This window comes from Macaca nemestrina, chromosome 10 (assembly GCF_043159975.1).
Source record: "Macaca nemestrina isolate mMacNem1 chromosome 10, mMacNem.hap1, whole genome shotgun sequence".
NCBI lineage: Eukaryota > Metazoa > Chordata > Mammalia > Primates > Cercopithecidae > Macaca > Macaca nemestrina.
In genome coordinates this window covers 126625552-126648226 of record NC_092134.1, presented here as the reverse complement: position 1 = coordinate 126648226, position 22675 = coordinate 126625552, and the positions used below count along the sequence as shown (strand labels likewise).

The window sequence follows — 22675 nt, the reverse complement described above, 5'->3', positions numbered from 1 at the left end:
GGCGACAGAGCGAAACTCCGTCTCAATAAATAAATAAATAAATAAAATAAAAAAACATATATATATATATATATAAATCTGTACATACCGTTGACACTTGGACAGCACAGAGAATCATGCAGTTGAAAATCCACATATAACTTTGGATTTACCAAAAACTTAACTACTAATAGCCTACTCTTGACCAGAAGTCTTACTGATAACATAATAAACAGTTGATTAACACACATTATGTGTTGTATGTACTGTATCCTGTATTCTTACAATAAAGTACGCTAGAGAACAGAAAATGTTATTAAGAAAACCATAAGGAGGAGGAAATACATTTACATTCATTGAGTGGAAGTGAATTATCATAAAAGTCTTTAACGTCATCGTTTTCAGGTTGATCAGACTGAGTAGGAGGAGGAGGGTTTGGTCTTGATGTCTCAAGGCTAGCAGAGGTGGAAGAAAATCTGCATGTAACTGGACCCAACAGTTCAAACCCGTGTTGCTCAAGGGTCATACATGTAAAATATTGTGATTTTTTCCCGCTTCCATATTCAGCTTCAGTTGACCCGACACACTTTGGCATCAAAAGAGAATCTGAAATGTACAAGAACTGGATTTCGAATGGAAAACGTACATAACTGTGCTATTTGTTCCTGGGTGAGTGAGGGACGGAGAGGGTGAGAGTGTTTAAATGGGATGGAGAGAATGGAAGCAGTGGGGAAGGAGACAAAATATCCTTCCTATCACACACACACTCACACTGCACACTCTATTCTAAAGTCACAACTACCCAAGTGTTATTGATCCTTTATAACTGCAACTGAGTACAGATGTAGCAAGACTGAGAGGGAACTGGGATCTGGCGCCTGGATTGCTCAAGAGGGGCCAGGGAAAACCCTCAGAACTCCTGAGACCCAGAGACTGTGGGAAGGGTTGAGGCGGAGTCTGCAGTGGGGGCTGTCCAGCAGTAGTAGGCAGCGGCCGACCCTGGTGGAGGGTTGGGAGGCTGCTGTCATCTTATGGGTCGGCAGCCAGAGTGAGAGTGTCCCTGCTGCCAGAGGACCACAGCGGGCTAGGCGCGGGGCCTCCACCTCTCGCTCACCACGCGGACCCCGCGCCTCCTCCGGCAGCCGCGGTGGTGGCGGCGGCAGAGCCTCGCCCACTCCAATCCCCACCCTCTCCATCCTTAGTCATTAAAGAACAGCAGCGCCTGGCACGTTCTTGGAGGACCCCCGGCGCAGAGGAGGAAAGGGAGCAGGCGCAGGGGGACTGGAAAGGCAGCATGCGCCCGCCAGGAGCAACCTCGGCGCCCAGGGTCTGAGGCTGCCGCCCCAGTTCGCCATTGTGAGGAGCCGCCGCCGGGGGAGTCCGCTGGCGCAACCGTGCCCCCGAATCCCCGTCCGCGCAGCGATGGGGCACCTGTCCACGGGAATACACGGTGGCCGCCGCCTCCTGCCTCTGCTCTGGCTCTTTGTGCTGTTCAAGGTAGGGGAGCTCCGCCACCCCTCCTTCCCAGCGGTCCGGGCGGCATCCGCACTCCGGCGCCCTCGCTCTGCCGTGGGGAGCGGCGCGCCCCAGGGCGCGATGGCCCAGCCGCGGGAAGCGGCTGCCGTGCAGCCTGGGCGCACGCTTTGTTGTCCTTGCGTGTGCGTGTTCCTGGTGGTCTTGAGAGGTGGGGGGCGGCAGGGGGAAGAATAAGGGAAGTTTGCTCCCTCCAGCTTTCACCCTTTGTGCTCTTTTGTCGCCGCTGAAATCCACATCAAAGGTGGGCTTGTTGGATAGTGCTTTCTCAGGCAAAATGAGGTCACTTTCTTTTCTGGTTTCCACTGCACCCCAACGCTGCTTAACCTTTCCGCCCTCCCTCTCACACAATGTGTGGCTGCTTTGTCTTAATTTTCCTTACTGCTGGAATTATACACTGGGGAATGGAGGGGGACTGAGCTCCCTGGCCACACATGGACTGCCAGGGCTACGTTAGGGCAGACTTGTATTTGAATAAGGAGTGTCAGGTAGAGCTTGGGAAGGATTCCTCTCCCCAACTCCTATCAACATCTTTAGAATTCCTTTTAAAAGTCTCTCGACTTTCTCCACTGTATTTACAGATGATAGTACCCCTAGATTTAATGGTGGAAAATATATAATAATTAACTTTTTCCTATCTTCTTTGGAATGTGCTACCCTGAGGTTTTACTTTGAGAAAAATGAAAAGGAGAGGAGTTGCTTTTGAAAAATCAGTTTGACAATTCTATTGTACATACATTTTTTTGAAGAAATGTCAGCTAGATGTTTTTCTTGGACGGCGATGTGAAGTTATGAAGTGATTGTCTATCACTCATGTCTTCGATGGATCTACGTTAGTTCTGTCATTCGTCCTTTCCCCTCTTCGCAAAGCAAACTCAAGAATGTCGACAGGTGACTTGGAGCTATCCTTTCAGGACCACAGTGATACTTACCCTAGAAATTTATGCCAGGTTAATGGATCCAGAGGTTTTCTTATTTTAGAGTCACTTCTTGCTTATATGCACCATTAATTATGAATGCCTGAAAAGAATATAGTGAAACAGGACCAATGGATTCAGAACAGCATTAATTTTAAATACTCCTTACTTTCATTTATCTTAATGAAAAATAGAAAAAAATTTCAGGGCGAAACAGCAACAGAATGCCTAAGTGAGACTCTAAATTATATTTAATATGTTTTTACTTTTTTTCTTAAGTTATCAATAATCATTAATTTTAAAAATATGGTAACTAATAAGCTCAGTTATATGTTTTTACTGTAGGAGCTTGTTCTTTTGTACACACCACAAATGCATTAGACTTATTAGGTTGTCTATTAGTCATTTTCTAACTATTTATCGAACTGTCACAACTATTTTACCTATGCAATAATTGTCATGAACCAAAAATGAGAAACCAAGTCACTATGCATTTTACCCAACAACAGCTAAGAGTGATATGTATGACATCTGATCCAAACCTAACGTTTAGCACAACTGCAGGTTTTTGCTTGAGTTCTTCATACTGAGATAATTCCAGAAATAAGAGAATGACTTGGTTGGGAGTGAGGGTAAGGTTTTGCAATTAAAATAAAATAAATGTGGCCATTGTTTGACTTAAAACTCGATATTGGAATGAGAAAATGCAGTTAGTGACGGCGTAATGAAAATGTTAGTGATTGTCATAGAGGTCCAGCCTACTTCACATAATAGATACATTCCTGAACATTGCAGGTAAATGTAAATTATGACGAACTGCTTCCATAGTAAATACATTGTCAAAGTTTGCCATTTAAATAATAATTATTGTAATGGGAGACATAATTTTGTAAGAAAAATAATTGTCCTTTATTTTATGTGAATGTAATATTTTTGTCACCTGAATATAAAATATATCAAAGGAAAGAAGAAAAGACTGTATATATTAGATATCTTCTATGTGCCAGTTTTTTAAGGTATTTTAGATATGTTATTTCCTTTAATCCTATTTTGCTGCAGTTGACAAGAGTTGTTCAAAGTGGTAAATTGAGCACATAGTGTAATGTCTTACATTTAGGGGATAGTATATTACATGGTGCATTGGGCACATGGTATAATCTCTTTATAATTTGGAGATTTTTTTAAATTAAAGGTCCTGATTAAGTGCCAGTAAAATAGATCTACTCAAGCAGATGGTGACTGGAAGATAAGAAAAGAATCCATTATTAAATACCGAACTGCTAACTGTATCTCAATAATAAAATCCAAAATGTTCCACGTGTGCCGAGTCAGAAATAAAACATTCTCTCAACTGTCCCTTGCCAAAAAAATTTCCATAGTTTTCACTATAGTTAATACATTTTTCATTACTCCATATGAGTATCCTTTATATAAGAGTGAAAATCCCGAAGGAACAGAAGACAGAGGAATTCAAGTATGAGGCTTAATTTATAGGTTTACATTTTCCACAACTCAAAACTAAGCAGCTGGATATCAGTGGTGGAAAAGTAGAAAAGTTTGAATGTGTATGAATGGCTATAACCAGTTCCATTGAGGGAGACTAAATGTGACTGGCCAAGAAAGTCTTTGTGCCATCATTCCTTATCCATGAAGCGGTGATGGGCACATATAATCGGGCATCTCAGACTGTCTAAATCATCCACTGCACATTATGAAGCTAATATCTGCATAATTTATCTTGCCTAAACACAATGCTGGTTATGAAAATTTTTATTTTTATATCAATATTGATGGTGTATATAAAATAGAAGCAAAAAATGGAACTCTATTATTAAATTGAAGGCTACTAATTTCAAAGTCTTCTATGGATGAATGCAAGTGAGATATTTATTTAACGAGCCTCACTGTTGTGCGTCTTCTCATAATTCCCAGTGAAAGAAATGTAATTGTCCTATCTTTACTAAAGCCTTTCTAGAAAATGTCTTCCTGTATCAGTTTACTCAGTGTAAGTACTTTGTCTACTAAGGCGCAAATTGTGGAATATGACATCATAGGAATTTGAAGTAGGCCTTCCCTGAAATGTTGCTTTTTAGTAGTCAGCTGGAATACATTCCTAAACTCATGGGCTTGGCGTGTGTCCTTTTTTAACTCCTTCTCTTTATTTCTTTCTATTTCTGCTTTTAGCAGAGATATCATCAAATAATATTAAATTTAAAAAGTCTTAATATTGTATTTTCTGAAACAAGTTTATGTTTAATTCTATAATACATGAGTGTTATGATACTGGCCATTCTACTCTTATCCAGGGGAAATATCTGCTTTTCACGGTCTGTCTGCCTTTCTCCCCTTTCCTATGTCTCCCCTCCCAACCCCATACACGCACATAAAGAAGTTTCACTTTTCATGGTTGAGATTTCATCCATATATTGCACAGTGTTGGCAGGTGAACCATAATCCTTTCATTTTGCTGGAGTAGCTTAGATCCTTTCCATCACAATGAAGTTTGCTGCCCTAATTCCCATGTCATCTGACTCCTTTAATAAATCATATTGCCAACCTTTTGGAGAAAGCTTTTTACATGCGACATCTCCAGTAGGTTGGCAAAGGCTCCCTGGGCCACGCTTCTACAGACGATCGAGTAATAATCCTTCCCACTGTGAACATATGTTTGCTTTTGTTCTTTGTTTTGTGAGAGACTATTGTTGTATGAAGGAATGGAAAATTCACATTACACCTCTGCCTCATTTTGGCCCAAAAGAAAATACACATTTATATGGATAACTGATTAAAAACAATATGAGTTGTACTTCATTTTAAAATGTAACACTATTTCTACTATCTAAATATCCAACTTAAAGGTATTTAAATGTATAAGCAGATTTACTCCTGAACCTTATAAATATATTTCTAACTTGAGGCTTCAGGGGTTGTAAAAGAATGTTTGATGTCAGATACAGTTGATGCACCTAAATAAAACACTGTAACTGGTAGCAGTATGGCACAATAGAAGGCTTAACAACAATGACCACAGATATCAAGTTCTCATTTTCTCCCTAATTTAATGCCTCTCCATACACGGTTCCAGTGATGTTGCATTTTCAGAAACATAGCCCAGTGCAATGATGAGCTTTACTGTAAAGCACTTAATGTTTTCATTGAATTACTCCAAATATGTTGTAAATATTTTTGAAGTAAAGGAATGTCTACTGTAATATTTCTCTCTTCCATGGTGCTACTATGTGGTGTTAGGAATTTAATAGAAGGTTTCTGCATTATATAAAAGCTCTGACTGAGAATAATGAAATATTATAATAGTGACTTGTGAACACATCTTTAAAGAAAATATAGGAAAATTATCATTATGGGAGTTAAATAATCATGACTACAATGCACTCATTACATTAAAAGAGTAAAAATTTTACCAATCACTTATATTAGGATCTTATTAAAACCATAAATTGAAATATCAATGTGTTATTTTTCCCCAAAATGTAATACTCTCAGTTGCTCATTTATTCGTTAATGTTGCCTCACCTCTCTTAAATATTATTAATTAAAAGGTAGCAAATGACATACTAGGGGAAATTGATTGTTTTAACCTCTATGGGTGACCCACAATTTCAGACAGTACCCAGATATACAGACAATATTTTTGCCTCCTCTTGCGCATCACCACTCCCCTATGACCACAACCAACCAGAACCGGCCAAGATTTCTGTGTTCCTAGTAGAAATCCTCCTAATGTTTTGTCAGACATCACCCTTAAGAGATGAAGTCTTTTCTCCACTCTGGTCTTGGTTATATCTATGGTGCTGTTTAATCCAAGGTCATCCAATTTCTTACAGAACTGTTCTATAGTCATCTTAAATACCCATTATATCAGCTCTTTTTGCTTCAATAAGTATGTAAGTTTTTTTTGTGTGGGTGCATTGTTGTCATTAATTTGAGGAACCCAAACAAGGCTAATGTGGCCCAAGTAAAGTGAGCAAGAGTGTGAATGGATCGGGATGAGTGTGAGTGGGTTCCTTCTCTCCTGGTGCTATTGACTCCAGCAGGTCCCATATGGTTTCTATCAGCCAATAAGGGGGGCTCACGCCTGTAATCCCAGCACTTTGGGAACCTGAAGCAGGTGGATCACCTGAGGTCAGGAGTTCGATACCAGCCTGGCCAACGTGGTGAAACCCCGTCTCTACTAAAAATACAAAAAATAGCTGGGCGTGGTGGCAGGCACCTGTAATCCCAGTTACTCCGGAGGCTGAGGCAGGAGAATCGCTTGAACCCGGAAGGTGAAGGTTGCAGTGAGCCAATATCACACCATTGCACTCCAGCCTGGGTGACGAGAGTGAAACTCCGTCTCAAAAAAAAAAAAAAAAAAAAAAAAAAAAAAAAAAAATAGGGATATGTGAATAACCTCCTTAATTGAACACTTCTCATATAATCTGCTATCACAGATTACTCCTAATGTTTCCCTTTTCCAAGCCTGTTCTAGGTCTTCAGAACACCAATTCTTAGATTTTTTTTTTCTTCTACACATTGTGCCTTTGAATTTATTCCTATGAGTAGGATCACATCTTATCCTTGTGCCAGAAAAGCGTTCGCAACTCTTTCAGCATCTAATTCTCCAGTGAAAGATTTCTTCTTTCCTTAGACATTCTAGTTACTTAAAGGCCAGCTCCTTTTTCTTCTGAATATATTAAAACCACCGAACAAACAGAAGATGTTTGAAACAAGGTTGCAGGGATTTCTTGATAAAAGGCTTTTTTTTTTTCTTTCCTTTTTTCAGGAAATTGAGATGAAAGGGGAGAAAAGTGATATATGCTTGGAAAAATATTTCAGAAACAGAGAATCAGAAATGGAAATAGGACTTCAAGCTTGAGAGCGTTATTGCAAATTATGAGTATGAATGGTAATTTCTGCAAGAAAATGAATATAGGGAAAATTAGAGAATGAAATGAAGAACATTCGATGAAAACAAATACACTGCTATTCTATTTATATGCAAATACATGTATTTTCTTATCAAATACTCTTTATCTATTTGGTTTTCCACTCTTTATAAATAGGAATGCCGCGCAGTTCATTTTTCTAACGAAACTGTTCCTATCTTAATGACAATTTAAACGAAATAAACCTGTTTTTTAATGTAGTTTTTGGTACATTTACTAGCAAAGTAAAAGAATAACAATGCAATTTCTCTACAAGTAGTGGTCCAAGATCAGAATTTTATTAATAGTAATCTACACGAGATTTAAATGATGAATGTTTCTCTTTTTTGTGCTATTTCATTTTACTGTTTTCAGATAATTGAGACTTTTATTTTCCTCTTTCTGCTCACTAAGTTTTTAATATCAGTGATTTATGTAATGGGTGAGGAAGGGCATCATATGACTGTACCATGCCCTCAATACTGTTCCTTCGTTATTACCCGCCATTGACCAAATTAAGTGCAGAGGAATTTCTGACCCTGGTTCTCTCAACCTTTAACCCATATCAGAGACCAGCTATGAGCCTGCTGTGCTGATCCGTGTCTTGTGATTCTCCCTTGGTTCCACCCATAGGAATTTGTGATTGGCATGTACAAACCAGATGTCAGAGAATTCAAAAGAATATTCAGTGCCCTTTGTGTCTTCGGTCCTATCTGAAGTCTGATTCCGACCTCCCGTACTTACTTTCTGAATCAATATTCCATTTTGATAAACTCTAGTATTCCTGCTTTTGGATCCTGGCGTTAATTATAATGAACCTCTCCTTGTCTTTTAGTTTCCTTGAAAGAGCATCCTATAAACATTTTTTGGCTGACCAATCTTTTCCCAATGCCAAAATGGCAAGATTGAGAAGCTCCTTTTCTTCTTCAATACTGTCTTTTGTATTCCAGAATGAAGACTTACTGCCCAATTCCATTTAGTTAATCAAACATCCATTAAACATCTAATAGGTGCCAGGAATTTTACTAGATATTTTAGGTACAGAAGTGGATAATACTCAGTTGAATCCCTGCCAATGGCATAGTGGGAACATGGACACAGACGATGGTCATTAAAATATGGTGTTTTGTTTTAAGGAGGAAAATGTGGGCTGCTAGAGGAGTGACACTTAACTACTTAGTGGTTTGGGAAATGATTTCTTTTAAGATGATTCCTGAGCTGAGTCCTGAAACATGCGTATGAGTTAGGTTTAAAAATATACACACATTGGCAGAGAAAACTGCATGAGCAAAGGCCCAGTGTTGTGAAAAGCATGGCAGAGTTTAGGAAAATGCAGATATATGTATCAAAGGCAATGAAGCAACAGGAACCAGATCAGGAGGACTTCTGTATGCTGAGCCAGAAAGTAGGATGTCCGCATTCTCTAGGTGAAGAGGCCTTATTGAAGGGTTTAATCAAGGCATTAGTGAAGTAAGAGTTGCATTTCAGATAGAGCTCTTTACCTGCAAGAAAGGCTATCCCAAAGGTAGAGCAAGCATGGAAGAATTAAACTAGTAGTTATTGTAATTATCCAATTAAGAGATGACGAACACTGGCATTAGGGTGACAGACAGAAAAGAGTGGCAATGCTGAAAAATGGCTACATTGGCAAGACTGATTAGATGTGGAAAACTGGGGAGAGCAGGATGTAGGGTAATTTCTTGGTAACCAACCCTCTTGCCTGGAAGAGTAGCGGTCTCAAGATAGCATGTGTGCTGGATAGTCTACTCTCGAGATCAACTCACCCCTCCACTGTGCCCAGTGCCAGGAAGCTTCCCTCTATAGACCATTTCTTCCTCTTCCCTTGCCCTTTGGCTCCTAGTGAGTTTGGCCAATAGAAGGCACTAGCCAAAGATTACTGCTAGAAGGAGGGAGAAATCAAGTCATTTATTCTCCTAGCCTCCATGCTGGCCAGCCCCCATTAGGCAGTGGCTTCATTCTCTCTTCCAATTCTATAGTAATCCCCTCTTGCAAGGCTGATATTCTGGCCAAATTCCTGAAACAGTTCTCTGTCCTTATCCCTTGAGATCAATAGCTTCTCCCTGCTTCTAGACCCTAAGTATGTTTTCTCCCTGCTTAATACAGTATTTCTGCTCCACGCCTTGATCCCTTCGGCTAGTCCATCCCTTCATTTCATTCTCTGGGATTTTCTTTTTGAGTGTCCTGCTGAGACCCTGACTGATATAAGACATGGTGGTTTAGTGGTAGACTTTTGAGTTTGAAGCAGCTGAAAACAAAGAAACAAACAAAAACAGGTGCTTGATTATGAGCCTGAAGGGTAGAGGAGATGGAAGGCCTGGAGATGTGAGTGGGATCCCCTAGCAGAGAGAAAGGGAGAGAAAGGCAGTGGGCCAGAAGGGGGTCTTGAGAATCACCAGTTGTTAATGTCAGGCAAATAAGGAATCTAAGAAGCTGAAGGCGCAGTCAGAGAGGTACAAAAGCAAAATTAAGGAAACCCAAGATCTAGGAAATTTCAAGTGGAGGACTTGGCAAACAGCATCTAATGCAACAGAGAGGTCCCATAAGCTAAGATCTGGAAAATATCTTTGTATTAGGAAATAGGTAGACTATTGGACTCTATGGAGACTGGGAAGTACAAATGCTTCTGGGAATTGAAGAATCAAAAAGCACCCCCTTATCTGATAAGAGCCTAGGTGCCAAGTGAGATCAGAGAGACCTGAGGTCAATATCAATTCTCCACTGTGCTATTTACTGGCAGTAGGATGTTGGGAAAGTTATTTCACCTCTCTGGATTCCCTTTTGGTCATCTCTTATACATATGTCTTAGAATTATTGTCAGGAATTAATGGGAAAATGACCATAAAGTACTGGGAACAGTGCCTAGAATACAGTAAGCACTCAATTAGTGTTATGTACAACAATAAACTGAAGACAAAAATAGTAAAAACAGGCAAAGCAAAGTCAAAGAGGTAGGGCAATAAAAATGTGTACAGAGCAGCATTTCCCAAAATATGCTCCACAGTACATTGGAGAGGCTGGCAATACTCTTTTACTGAATGTTATTAAAAATGAATACCTTTGTGGTGACATGAATTTCGGAAATTATTAGTTTAACTGTGTTTAAACTAGTATTAACTTGTTTGTGTGTGCCAGAATTTCTTAGAACTTTTAATATGTTAACATATATTGTGTCATCCACAGGAGAAATATAGTGTATAATATTTTCAAACTTGTTTGTTATAGTATCCTTTTCCTTTTTTTTTTTTTTTTTTTTTTGAGACGGAGTCTTGCTCTGCCACCAAGGCTGGTATGCAGTGACATGATCTAGGCTCACCGCAACCTCTGCCTTCCAGGTTCAAGCGATTCTCCGGCCTCAGCCTCCCAAGTGGCTGGGATTACAGGCATGTACCAGCATGCTCAGCTAATTTTTGTATTTTTAGTAGAGTGGGAGTTTCAAGATGTTGGCCAGGATAGTCTTGAACTTCTGACCTCAGGAGAATAATGAATACGCTCTAAGAAACAATATTTATCCTTATACACTAGATGCTTTGTTTATCTTTCCTTTGCTTAAAAAATGATAAATGTAACCTTAAGGATAAAGAAAATATAGCAGCAAGATCAACTGTAACTTAAATCTCAGGATCAGGAGAATTTGCTTGGAAAGCAATCATCCCAACTTTCTTATAAAACAATGATGTTCAGGAAAATGCTTTTGGAGGAAAATATGTAGATATCCTCTTATTTTATGGATTGTACTAACTCTGGCTTCAGTAATTGTACATGTAAAATGTTTCTTTGAGTTTTGAATCAAAAAATGAAACATACATTTTAACATCATTTTCCAATGTGATTATCTTAATATATAACTTCACAGACCAATCAATTTTGTTCAGTATATGTCGTTGAATCATAAAGCCATATTTTTTCAAAGACCATCTAGTTCAAAATGTAAGCTGATACTTAGATATTATCTCTAATATCACTGCCAATTAATCATAAATGGTGACATTACCAACAGCTGTAAAGTAGCTGTTCCACCTTTAGACAACAGTTTTGTTGCTTTGTTGTTGCTGTGTTTTGGTTTGATTTAGTTTGGTCTTGAGATTAACTATTTCTGGTTGTAGTATTCACATGCTACATGTTACTTCCATCTCTGCTTGACTTTAGTAGAGCACTATATAGTGACTGTTCTCGTTCTCATGCATGTTATGAATAACTGCTTTGCCAACAGACCTGATGGCTTATAAAGATAAAATGTGAGAAGCTTGTCATCTCACCATTCTGTCCTCATCCTCCATCATACCACTTTAAGCTTTTTACACCAGCCCAAATTTTCTGCCTATTGCCATTTTTTTCTTTTTTATAGTCACAATAACAAATTGAGTGGAAGACAGTTTTTGTTCTTCCCAAGGGAGTTCCATGATGAACCATGGTAAGGAGTTGGGGATGCTAGTGTGAGAAAAATGCATGGCATGTAGTAAGCATTCTATATATGCAGATTTTATATTATTCCAATCTCTGCTCAAAAAACGTTTTTATTCAGCATGTCTTTCTGAACAGCCTATCTAAAATCATCCCTATCACTCTAACATTTTACCACTCTTACCTAAGCTTCTTTTTCTTCAGAGAATGTATCATTCAGTACATGACATTACATTGTATTTTTATGATAACTTAGCTCCTCTACTGGAATATTTATAGGTTTCATGAGAGCAAGGACTTTGTCCATTGTGTTCATTGTTGTATCCTCAGCACCTGGAAGAGTGCTGGCCAATGGTAATGTCTAGGGAACATTTGTTGAATGAGTGAACGAATGAGTGTTGAATAAATAAATGGAGTGAGGGAGGGCAAACGGAAGGTATGGGACAGACTCGATCCAGAGGAAAAGCAGGATGCAGGCATGCAAGCACAGGGAGTAGAGAAGCTGCACAGTGAGATGAGCTAGGAAGGAGGGTCTATTACGCAGGCACCGCTGAGTCAGGCTGGCGAGGCAGTGGCATCAGGGTGGAGGATGACCTGAAGATGCCATTTTGCTCTGGTGGAGGGAACAGAGGTTTTATTACCACAGGTGAAAATGAACTTGTTTAGACGTTAAGATAATGTTCCTGACACTTTTTTCTTCTCTTTATTTTATCAGGTTAGAGTAAACCACTGAAGACAAATGATGGGTGCCCAAGTCATAAATAGGTTCCCTTGTGTAATGAAGCAAAAACATAGCTTTTCTGATGATTTATTCTCCATCTTATTCATTGACTGTGCCTGTAATTTACTTACTTATAAAAAGAAGTTTTCTGAGTTTTTAAAATGTAAAAATTTGTTTTCCTTTTGGCTCTACAGTTTGAAAATATCAAATTGAAAATTAATGTGTAAATCTTTTTTTCTCTCTCCATGCATGTCAATATAACCAGATTGTCTCTAGACCTCAAAAGGCATTTCTGGAAACTCACACAACTAACTGAAGCTCAGATGATAAATTATTGTTTTTCTTCAAAACTTAAAACTTTTATGATTTCCTTTACTTTTGAAAATTTTATTTTTATTTTTTTAAATGCTTATAGATACCTCATGGAAATTTTAAAAATGACTTTTTCAAAATGATTGTCTTTTCTTGGATAAAATTCCATCGGGTAACTTCTTACAGAAACAACTGGTAATTTTTATACTCAGTTGAAATACTAGGTGATAAATATTTTATAATGCAACACAGACAGTGAGTTAAACATGCTGATTCATGAGTGCTACATACATTAAAGTGTTAGTATATATAGACCAAAAACCTAGATTGTCAAGATTTTCAAGTGACTAACATACAAAATATATGCTTAAGACAATTGCTATTACTTAAATAATTCAGTATTTCTCTGGTAAGTTGAAAGGTATTACATAATCTTGTAATGCACTGATCTATATCCATAGTCTATTAACTGTGCTGAAAAAGTACTGAAGGTTAGCTGTATTTTTTATTCTACAACTTTAATTTTGTTTTCATTTGTTGGCAAATCAATATATATCTTTATAGAAGGAAAATTGTGATCAAATTATTTACACTCTCACATACATGATTGAAAGGAGTTTTTGCTCCTCCCTTTATAAATTTATGATCAGGAGACTCACTTCTGGAGAGTATAAAAATAACATTAGTAATTCTTTGATTAATGAATTGTTTTCCTTAAAATTAATAATCTTCTTTACTTAACATCAAATCAAAATTTCTGGAAACATTTGAGAACACATTCGCACAAGTCTTTTTCTGTCTCTGCAGTGGCTACACTAGAATTAGGCTAATTGTCACACATTACCCTGTCTTTGAGAGAAGCCAGGAATTTCCAATTTAAGTCAAGTTGGTGATCCATAAAATAGATATTCTAGTAAAATTACTATGAGCTTTCTACTTACTTTGATATTGTGCTGATAACTAGTGTAATTATAAAAATTGAAGTGTTGTTACTGCCAAATACCACAAAATATAAACATCACACTTATAATAATAAATACTGACACCATCACCTTAAGAAATATCTTCTCATTTGGATGTACTTAAAATTCTTAGATCTTTATCTAGGAAAAAAATTAGCTTCTAAAGTTCTTGAATGTTAAGTTGATTAACAAGATAAATAGTAACAGATCAAGGGAATGGTATATTGTCTGCATATATTATTAAACATTGAGTCATATGGTCATCTTTTAAAGGATTATAGGGAAAAAAAGGTTATTATGAAATGCATTGGTGTAATAGCCTTATTTACATATAAACATAGTGATGAGATGTGGCCAAGTGCATTCTGTATTGTCATGGGGGAATTTCCTCTGCAATTTCCCCTAACTAAATTATACTTTTTAATAAGTCTTTCAGAACTGATGATAGGCCTTATTCAAAGTGGTTAGATACTTGAGATTTTTAATATGGAAATTGTGGTATTGACAAAGCTTTGCTAAAATAATTGTAAGGACTTAGAACTAAATACTTTGGAATTCATTCTAAAAACTTAGTTTATGAAGTTTTGTTAATTTTTTTAATTAACAAAATTTGCTAAAACTGAGCCACCCTTACAATGTGTCTCAGATTGCTTCCTTGGATTTACATTTTGTTTATTTGCAACAAATAAAATACAGTTGCATCTTTAAACCCTTTTTCCATCTCTGTGCTATTACCTTGGTTCATTTCCACTGCTAGATTGATGCAACATCTTTCTTTTCTGAAGGATAATTGAGAAACTAATGAGAATCTTTCCATTGAAATTCTTGTTGCTACACTGAGGCCTTCAATTAGCCTCTTTACTATACAGCTGCTTATGGTTCTTAAGTAAGGCATTCTTAATTTGATATCTTTAAGCCTGAATCAGGTGTGCATCATCATGCATGACAATTCTATAATAACATACAAAGAACTGGAAAACTGATAGATGTTCACAGTGGAAGATGTATAAAATACAACAGGCAGAAAAAGAATATCATCATTCCCAAACACTGCATTCCAAAATAGCTACCATCTGGAGACATATATTTCCAAATCTTTTCCTATGTCTGTGCATTTGAGGGTGTATGTTTAAAAAAAGGTATAAAACTTCCCTACTATACATGCTTTCTTCTCTTAAAGGTGTTGTGATAATTTTTTCAAGACCTGAACATTTTCACTCTTCTGCAATTTAGGACATTAACCCATATGTCCTGGTCAAATTGCATACAATTCCCACGTGTATTTGCATTGTTAAAGACGTAGATGATCATTGATACAGACTGTAACCATGAAGTGGGGAAAAGGAATTTGTTGAGCAAAGAGATTTTTGTCTATGTGTGTGCCCACCATTAGTGTTTAAGAGTTACTTAAGAATTACACACACAACAAAACTTCAGATGCTATATTGACAGGCATTTATTTTCTATTTTTTTCACAACTAAATACTGTGCATAAGAAACTTAAGTATAAAGGCATGCTGGTAAAAAATAAAAAAGGTATAGGATTGAATTCTGGTTGTATTCTTTACTAACTATGGCATTTGGCAGTGTACTGATCTCTTCACAGAAGACAAATCACAGTGGCTGCCCAGATCACTAATCCTCTAGCAGCCCAGTCTGCCATCCCACCAGGTCAGCCGATGCCCAGCCTTGCTAATATCTTGCTAATCTTGGAGGAAAATTTCTTCTCCTCTTTTATCCACATTGTCTGAAGTGGGGATACCATTCTCCTACTTGACCTCACTGCTCTGGGCAGAGCAAACAGCAAAGAGGTGAACACCTGACCTAAGTCCATGTGGGGACTGCACCTCGCTGACCACTGTCTTTGGAATTGGCATGTGATCTAAGCCAGAACAATCAGAACCTAGTCCTACAATTGTTTTCAAACCAGCAATGGCAGGGGAGGTGAAAGAATATTTTCCTTTCCAGTTGTGGAGCTAAGGCATGAGCTTGGACAGTATCCTCAGCCATAAAACTGACTTAGGAAGAAACATTTTGTAGGAAGAAATATTTTGTAGCAGAAAAGAAGCCAGCAGGAACAGTAGAGAGACTCCAGCAAGACTATCATTCATTGCAGGAAGATGATCTCATTCCTCAGACTCCAGTGAGTCACTCCACAGGTACTTAGAAAAATTACAAATTTACTAAAATTCAATTCCATCATAACCAAGCAGGCCTAATGGTGATACTTGGGATCCTTATGTAAACTGAATCAGAGTGATTATGTAATTTATCATACCAACCAGAACGCTTCTGGGAGTGAAGGGATCCTTACGCCAGGACAGAAGACACAAATCAGCCTGTTCTGGGAAAACCATGATGGATGGTTACCTCTTCCTGAAAACACAAAAAAGCAACACGTTTTGTGCAGTATGCAGTCATTAGTTCCTCGCCCGTCTCACTCATCCATGAAAATCTCTGCTCTAAGTAAGATGAACTAACCATAGAAGAGAAATTGCAATTGTCTTAATCAAAAATTAAAACCTGTACACACATATTCCTAGAAACTTCATACTGGTCCCAAACTGAGAATAACCAAAATGTCCTTCAATAAGTAAAAGGTTTAAAAACTGTGGTGCATCCATGCCATAGAATATTACTCAGCAATGAAAAGCAATGAAACCACTTAAGTGGTTCACTGTGTATCAATGAACCATTGATACACAGAGCCACTTAAGTGAACTTCAGGAAAATTATGCTGAGTGGAAAAAGTCCATCTAAAAAGGTCTCATTCTGTATGATTTCATTATAGAACATTATGATGAAGGAAAGCTTCATGGTTGCCAAAGACTAGGGATTAGGGGAATGGGGAATAGCTGCATGTGGCTAAAAGGGGGTAACATGAGGAAGCCTTGAAATAATGAAACCGTTATATACCTTGATTGTGGTGGTAATTACATAAAGTTATGCATATGAAAATTGTAAGATCTAGACATACACTCACAAATGAGCACATATGTAACTGGTGAAATCTGTATATACTCTATGAGATGTACTAATGTCAATTTCACAGTTTGGATTTTTCTTGTTTTAATATGTAAGATATCAACATTGGGGGAGGCAGGATCAAGGGTACATGGAACTTTCCTGTATATTTCTTTGCAACTTCCTGTAAATCTGTAGTTATCTCCAAGAAAATGTTTTTTAAAACTTCATTAGGTTTTTCAAAGCTTGCTGCTTTGTTTTTTGTGTGTGGCACTCTGCTACATATTTTAATAGTGGATAGATACAGTCTTTGTCCTATAGGGACTGTCTCAGAAAAACAATAACTACAATTGCAGGGAAAATAAGTTATTGAAACAAATGTGAAGCAATTTAGGAACATACACAAAATACACAAGGACCTCAATAAAACACCATCAGCTTTAAACTCAAATTTATTATGAAGCAGGTTGTATATTGGACTGTATTCTTACAAGGTTTATCCAGAAAGTTCTTGAAGGGACCAAGTGTTAAGGTATTCCCTTTCATAATTCCCACAACATTGTTAAAGGCAACATTTTAAAGACTCTTCAGAGAATCAGATAAAAATGGAAATTATCATTGTAGGAGGTAAGGGCAAAATATTAATTGATGAAGTAATATTCTTCCATTCTTTTAGTAATTATTAAGTAGCATATCTGGAAATGGTATAAATAAGTTTGAACGAAATAGAAAGTATAAGATAAGTTTACAAGGTTTGAGTAAAATCGGAGCAGAGTAGAGGAAAAGGATGGATGAAGTATTAATGTGAAGATGAATAGATGTTCAGATATTTCCACCAGTCAATCATCAAACATACATTAACGTACACATGTGAGGAAGGCACTGTGTTCCTCATTTTTAAGAGTATAAAACGAAGTTATTTTCCTAAGAAATCTGTGATATAAATGTAATAACATAAACATGTAAGAAGCTAAAGGGCAATATATGAGTTAATACTATAATAGAAGCTTTGAAGTATTAACCTATTAATTTGTAAATGAATGGGAAAGAGAACTGTATTCAAATAACTGTCCTTGCATTCAGATAAAGGAAAAAGCTCTTGATCTGGAGGGGGAGCACTGATTTCATGAAGGAAGACAAAATGTAATATAAGTCCAATAGAGTTTAAATAGAGTACGTTAAGAAAAACATTTCACATTGGAGAAACAGAAGAACAGAAGTAGAAACACGAGAAAATGTAAGTTACATTTAGGAGGCTTGAATAAAACAGTGGGGATAGATTCAGGTCCTGAGGAGGATGAGTAGTTGGAAATGAGGTTGAAAAGGTGGTTTTGCCCAGCCATGAACTTCTATCCATAATAATCTACTCAATCATGCTACAAAGGGAAACATTAAAATGAGCTTTAGTTCAGCAGTGGTGTGCAGGAAAAAAATTATCATACCTCATTTTAGCTTTAATTGCTTTTATAATTCTGAATTTGCCGTTAAATGCAAATGCTTAATTCTAAATACGTGTGCTCTGTCTTAATTAGATAAAATAATCCTCTGTTGCTTGGGTAGTTCAGCAAATTAGTCCCTAGACTTAAACTCCCCTGGATCATGTTGTTTATGCATTAATCGGTATGCACTCTTAGAGATAAATGAAAAATAAATGGATTTTTTCAGAGACAAGTTGTAACTGTCAACATACTTTCAAATTTTTATCCTCTGCATGTGACTAAAAATTTGCCATTGTTTACTATAGTAATTACAATTCATATATATATGCCCCCATACTTGTAGAATTTCTTCTACATGTTTATATTTTATTTAAAGCTACATGTTGCTAGCCCAAGCTAAGTAGAGAATCTAAACCTCACTATTATTTACATAACCATACCACCAACTCAACAATCGAGGTTCTATCTGTGCTTGTATATAAGATATGTCCCAAAGGAACTAATCAATACAGGTAACTCAAGCAGAAATTAAATGATTTAGTTCTTCCAAGCTTCACTGCCTTACTGATAATGATGGAGATGATACTGATGATCACTACCATCAATTGAGTGACTGCCGTTTATCGGGGACACTCCTAGGAGCTTTATGTACATTATCTCATCAAATCTTTACATACTCCTATATATTATAATCATTTCAGTAATGGGGAAACTGAGTTTCAGAGAGAAACTAAAGGAGTTAGGAGTGAAACCTTGATCCATTTGACCACAGAACTCTACACACACTGTAACATACCATACTTCTTTTTTTTTTTTTTTTGAGACGGAGTCTCGCTCTGTCCTCCAGGCTGGAGTGCAGTGGTGCGATCTTGGCTCACTGCAAGCTCCGCCTCCCGGGTTCACGCCATTCTCCTGCCTCAGCTTCCGAGTAGCTGGGACTACAGGCGCCCGCCACCATGCCCGGCTAATTTTTTGTATTTTTAGTAGAGATGGGGTTTCACCATGTTAGCCAGGATGGTCTCGATCTCCTGACCTCGTGATCCGCCCGCCTCAGCCTCCCAAAGTGCTGGGATTACAGGCGTGAGCCACCGCGCCCGGCCAACATACCGTACTTCTTTGTGTGAAAACTCTGACATGGCTTGTATTGCCCCATTTATTGGTTTACCACTTCTTCCTCTTCCTCTTACTATAGAAATATCTCAAGACACAGGTGAACTGAATCAGTCCTTGGTTGGGACTGCCTTTTGGACAGAAATGGGGTAGGGATTACTCCTGGAGACAGCTGATTCCTGCCCATCCAAAATCATTCTTGCAGTTTCTTTTTTCTGTCCGTCAATCTGTCAGGCACATGTTCCCAGAAAAAAAACCCTGCTATCAGGGGATTCCTATATATTCATAAATGTCAGATTTATTCTTTTGTTTTTTTATCTTCTTCAGTGTAATAGATTTGATGCTTCTGTACTTTGTAAGATAATTACACAGAGCTGAATGTAATGCTATGTGCTGATGGGGAGAACTGGTGTTTTAAATTCTTTTAAATCCGGAGCTTTTATGGTCAACTATAGAAGCACCATGGCAGACTCATGCCCTGGCTTTAGAAGCCTACATGAGATTTTGTGACTTGCTGGCTTTATGAGACTTTTACACCTCAGACTGGCCTTTCCCTCCAAGAAAGATACCACCAGACAACAACAATTTTAACACTAATGTCTTCCTTTTGATTACATTAGATTTGCAAATTAAACAGATTAATAGTAGTGTTCTGCGTTCCTCTCAGCTCTTCTGTTTAATACTCTTATCTGACAAAGTGTAAATAGAAGACATAATTAATTACTCATGACTTGCATGTCAAATTGCATAAAAAATTACAGCCCCAGGAGGCCCATTATTACATATCTGACTGTTCAGTGAAATTAGTTTTGCAAAGAAAAAGCATACCTTAAGATAAGGGTTTTGTTTGTTTTTCTTTTCTTTTTATTTAATTTATTCGAGTGTCTGCAAAAAAAAGTGGAAGAACAACATTAACTCTTAATACAAAATTAAGGAGCTTAATTCTTTTGCCCAAGGACATGTTATTTTTCCTTTTTTTATTTTTTAGTTTGTCCATGAGATATTAAACTTTGCATATGAAAGTTATAAGGTGGTGATGCTTCTACAAAAGGAAGACCCCAGAATTTGCCTGTTTTCTCTTTAGTATATATCCCCACAGAGAAAGTTATTAGTCAAGCAGGCTATGCCATACCCCCTCCTCTGTAAATTGTCTCAACCTTGAGCTGGGAAACGTACTGCCATGACTGAAAGAAATGGAATAATTTTCTAGCCACTTCTTGTCTTATCTGTCTAGAGTTGATCTGAATGAAATGAGGTCTCTGCTTCAACCGGAGAGCTCAGCATTTCATATTTAGCTCTCAATCTGTTTCATGATAATTTTTGAGGGAACAGGCCGCTTATGACAAAATGTGCTGTACTATTATTAAAGGCATACTGCCTTTACAGAGTTCCATCACTTGAAACAAAGTGTTGGCTGGGAAGAATGCTTGAATGTGCATATCTTCTGAGGTTTTTCTAACAGCTATTAAATAAAATATAGTATGTGCCTCAGGTAAGAGAAAACCAAGTACCTGATTTAAAAAAAAAAAAAAAAAAAAAAAAAAAAAGGTCATAGCATTGTCAGTAGAGCAAAGCAGCATAAAGCAAAGATTACCTGCCTGCAATCATTAGTCACTTCACCTCTCTGGAAAAATGAGAATCATAATCACTTCTACCTCGCGGGATTACTGTGAGGTCTAAATGAGCTAATCTGTGAAAGCACTTTGTAAACTGTAAAGCACAATTTAAATACATATTATCTTATCAAACACGTCTGCATCGCCTGTTTCATTGACTCTGGGATTGAGCGCTTTTCTTCTCCACATTTTTGTGTATCTGTGCATGTGTGTAGTGTGTTTCATGGAAGCCTATAACTAACATGGTCGTACTTTCTTTTTCTTTCTATAAACTAAAGTTTGCCCTACCCAAGTGCATTTTCTGTCACCTGAAGTCACAGCTTAATTATGTGCCTGGAATGACTTAATACATAAAAGTCATAAAATATTTCTGTCTAATGGCAAATACTTTTATGTTAGACCCGTCTTTTATATACTGACCAGATCATTCTCATTAAAAATTGTTGTTTATCTAATTTCACACCTATACCATCCAGCATTGTTTGTACAGTGTTTTATGTTTATGATCACCAATCATCTTTCGTATGTTATATTGGAGCATAATTTATTCTTTCTATGAACAATTATAGAGCATCAATTGTATGCCAAATACTGTGCTAATCATTCACTGTCTCCTTGGATTTCACTTATCTGTAGGTGAAAATGGTTACACATTTATAATAATAACTCCAATTACAGTGCAGTTGGCTCAACCTGTACACACCCAGTATCAGCCTTTTTCCTATGAAAAGCCCTCACAGGTGTTGTTCAGTGCCCAGTGGGGCTTTGCTATGGAACCCTAGTTCTGTGTCCTTCCATCCTCGAAGGTTTCCTCTTAGACATCTGCCCTGCTCGACCAGGTGCTGCCAACCCCAGCACCTTCCTTAATGTACCCAAAATCTTCCCATCCCTTGAAAACTAAGCCTTTCTTAGTATGTCAAACTGTTGCCTTGGTTTTTCTGTTTGTTTGGTTTTCCCCTGGCAGTTTGTCAGCTGTGGGCCAATAGGTTTCTGGAATTTCAGTGCCACTAATTATTCAGGTATGGGTCCCAGCATAATTGTGTGTGAAGGCGTGTGAAGTCCATTTAGGCACAAGCTGGGATCTCCACTCCCGACCCCATCACATTAAGAATAGCAAAAATTACTTATCTCATTTTATCTTCCTCTCATTTGCCTTGTCCGTCTTCTGGCAGAGTTGAATAAACTAGTGGACTGTGAAATAATCAAATGCGGGATAGCATACAGGAAGATGAAAAACATAAATATAATCGAATTTTTAAAGCCTGTGTTACATTTATTATGTGTGTAAAAGTTTTGACATCTTAATTGAATGTGAAAATGGATACAAGGTAAAGGGTTTATTTTTGTTTGATACATGTCCTCCGTGTATGTATTTCTAATTTCCACAATGGATGAGATATTACAAATTATTGAAAGTCCTAATTATCTCAAACATATTTGCATTTTATGTTAAATGTCCTCAATAAGCAACCATTTAATATGAATTTAAAATTAAAATGCAAAGGCTGGACGCGGTGGTTCATGTCTATAATCTCAGCACTTTGGGAGGCCAAGGCGGGAGGATCACTTAAGTCCAGGAATTCCAGAATAATCTGGGCAATGTGACGAGACCCCTATCTCTACAAAAAATTTCAGAATTACCTGGGCGTGGTGGCACGCACCTGTAGTTCCAGCTACTTGAGAGGCTGAGATGGGAGAATCGCTTGAGCAGGGGAAGTCGGTGTTGCAGTGAACGTGATTGTGCCAGTGCACTCCAGACAAGATGACAGAGCAAG

The 22675-nt window shown here is 37.6% G+C and overlaps 1 protein-coding gene across 2 annotated transcripts in view; it reads left to right on the top strand.

Annotated features, from left to right (window-relative positions):
- The first annotated feature begins 963 nt into the window (after window positions 1–963).
- LOC105481666 (protein tyrosine phosphatase receptor type O) overlaps window positions 964–22675 on the top strand; it is a 273785-nt gene continuing 252073 nt past the window's right edge. For both annotated transcript variants that reach the window (XM_011741389.3, XM_011741385.3), the window contains exon 1: window positions 964–1476. In XM_011741389.3, coding sequence (XP_011739691.1) covers window positions 1402–1476 — 75 coding nt within the window. In that variant the 5' untranslated portion in view covers window positions 964–1401. The remainder of the gene's footprint in view (window positions 1477–22675) is intronic.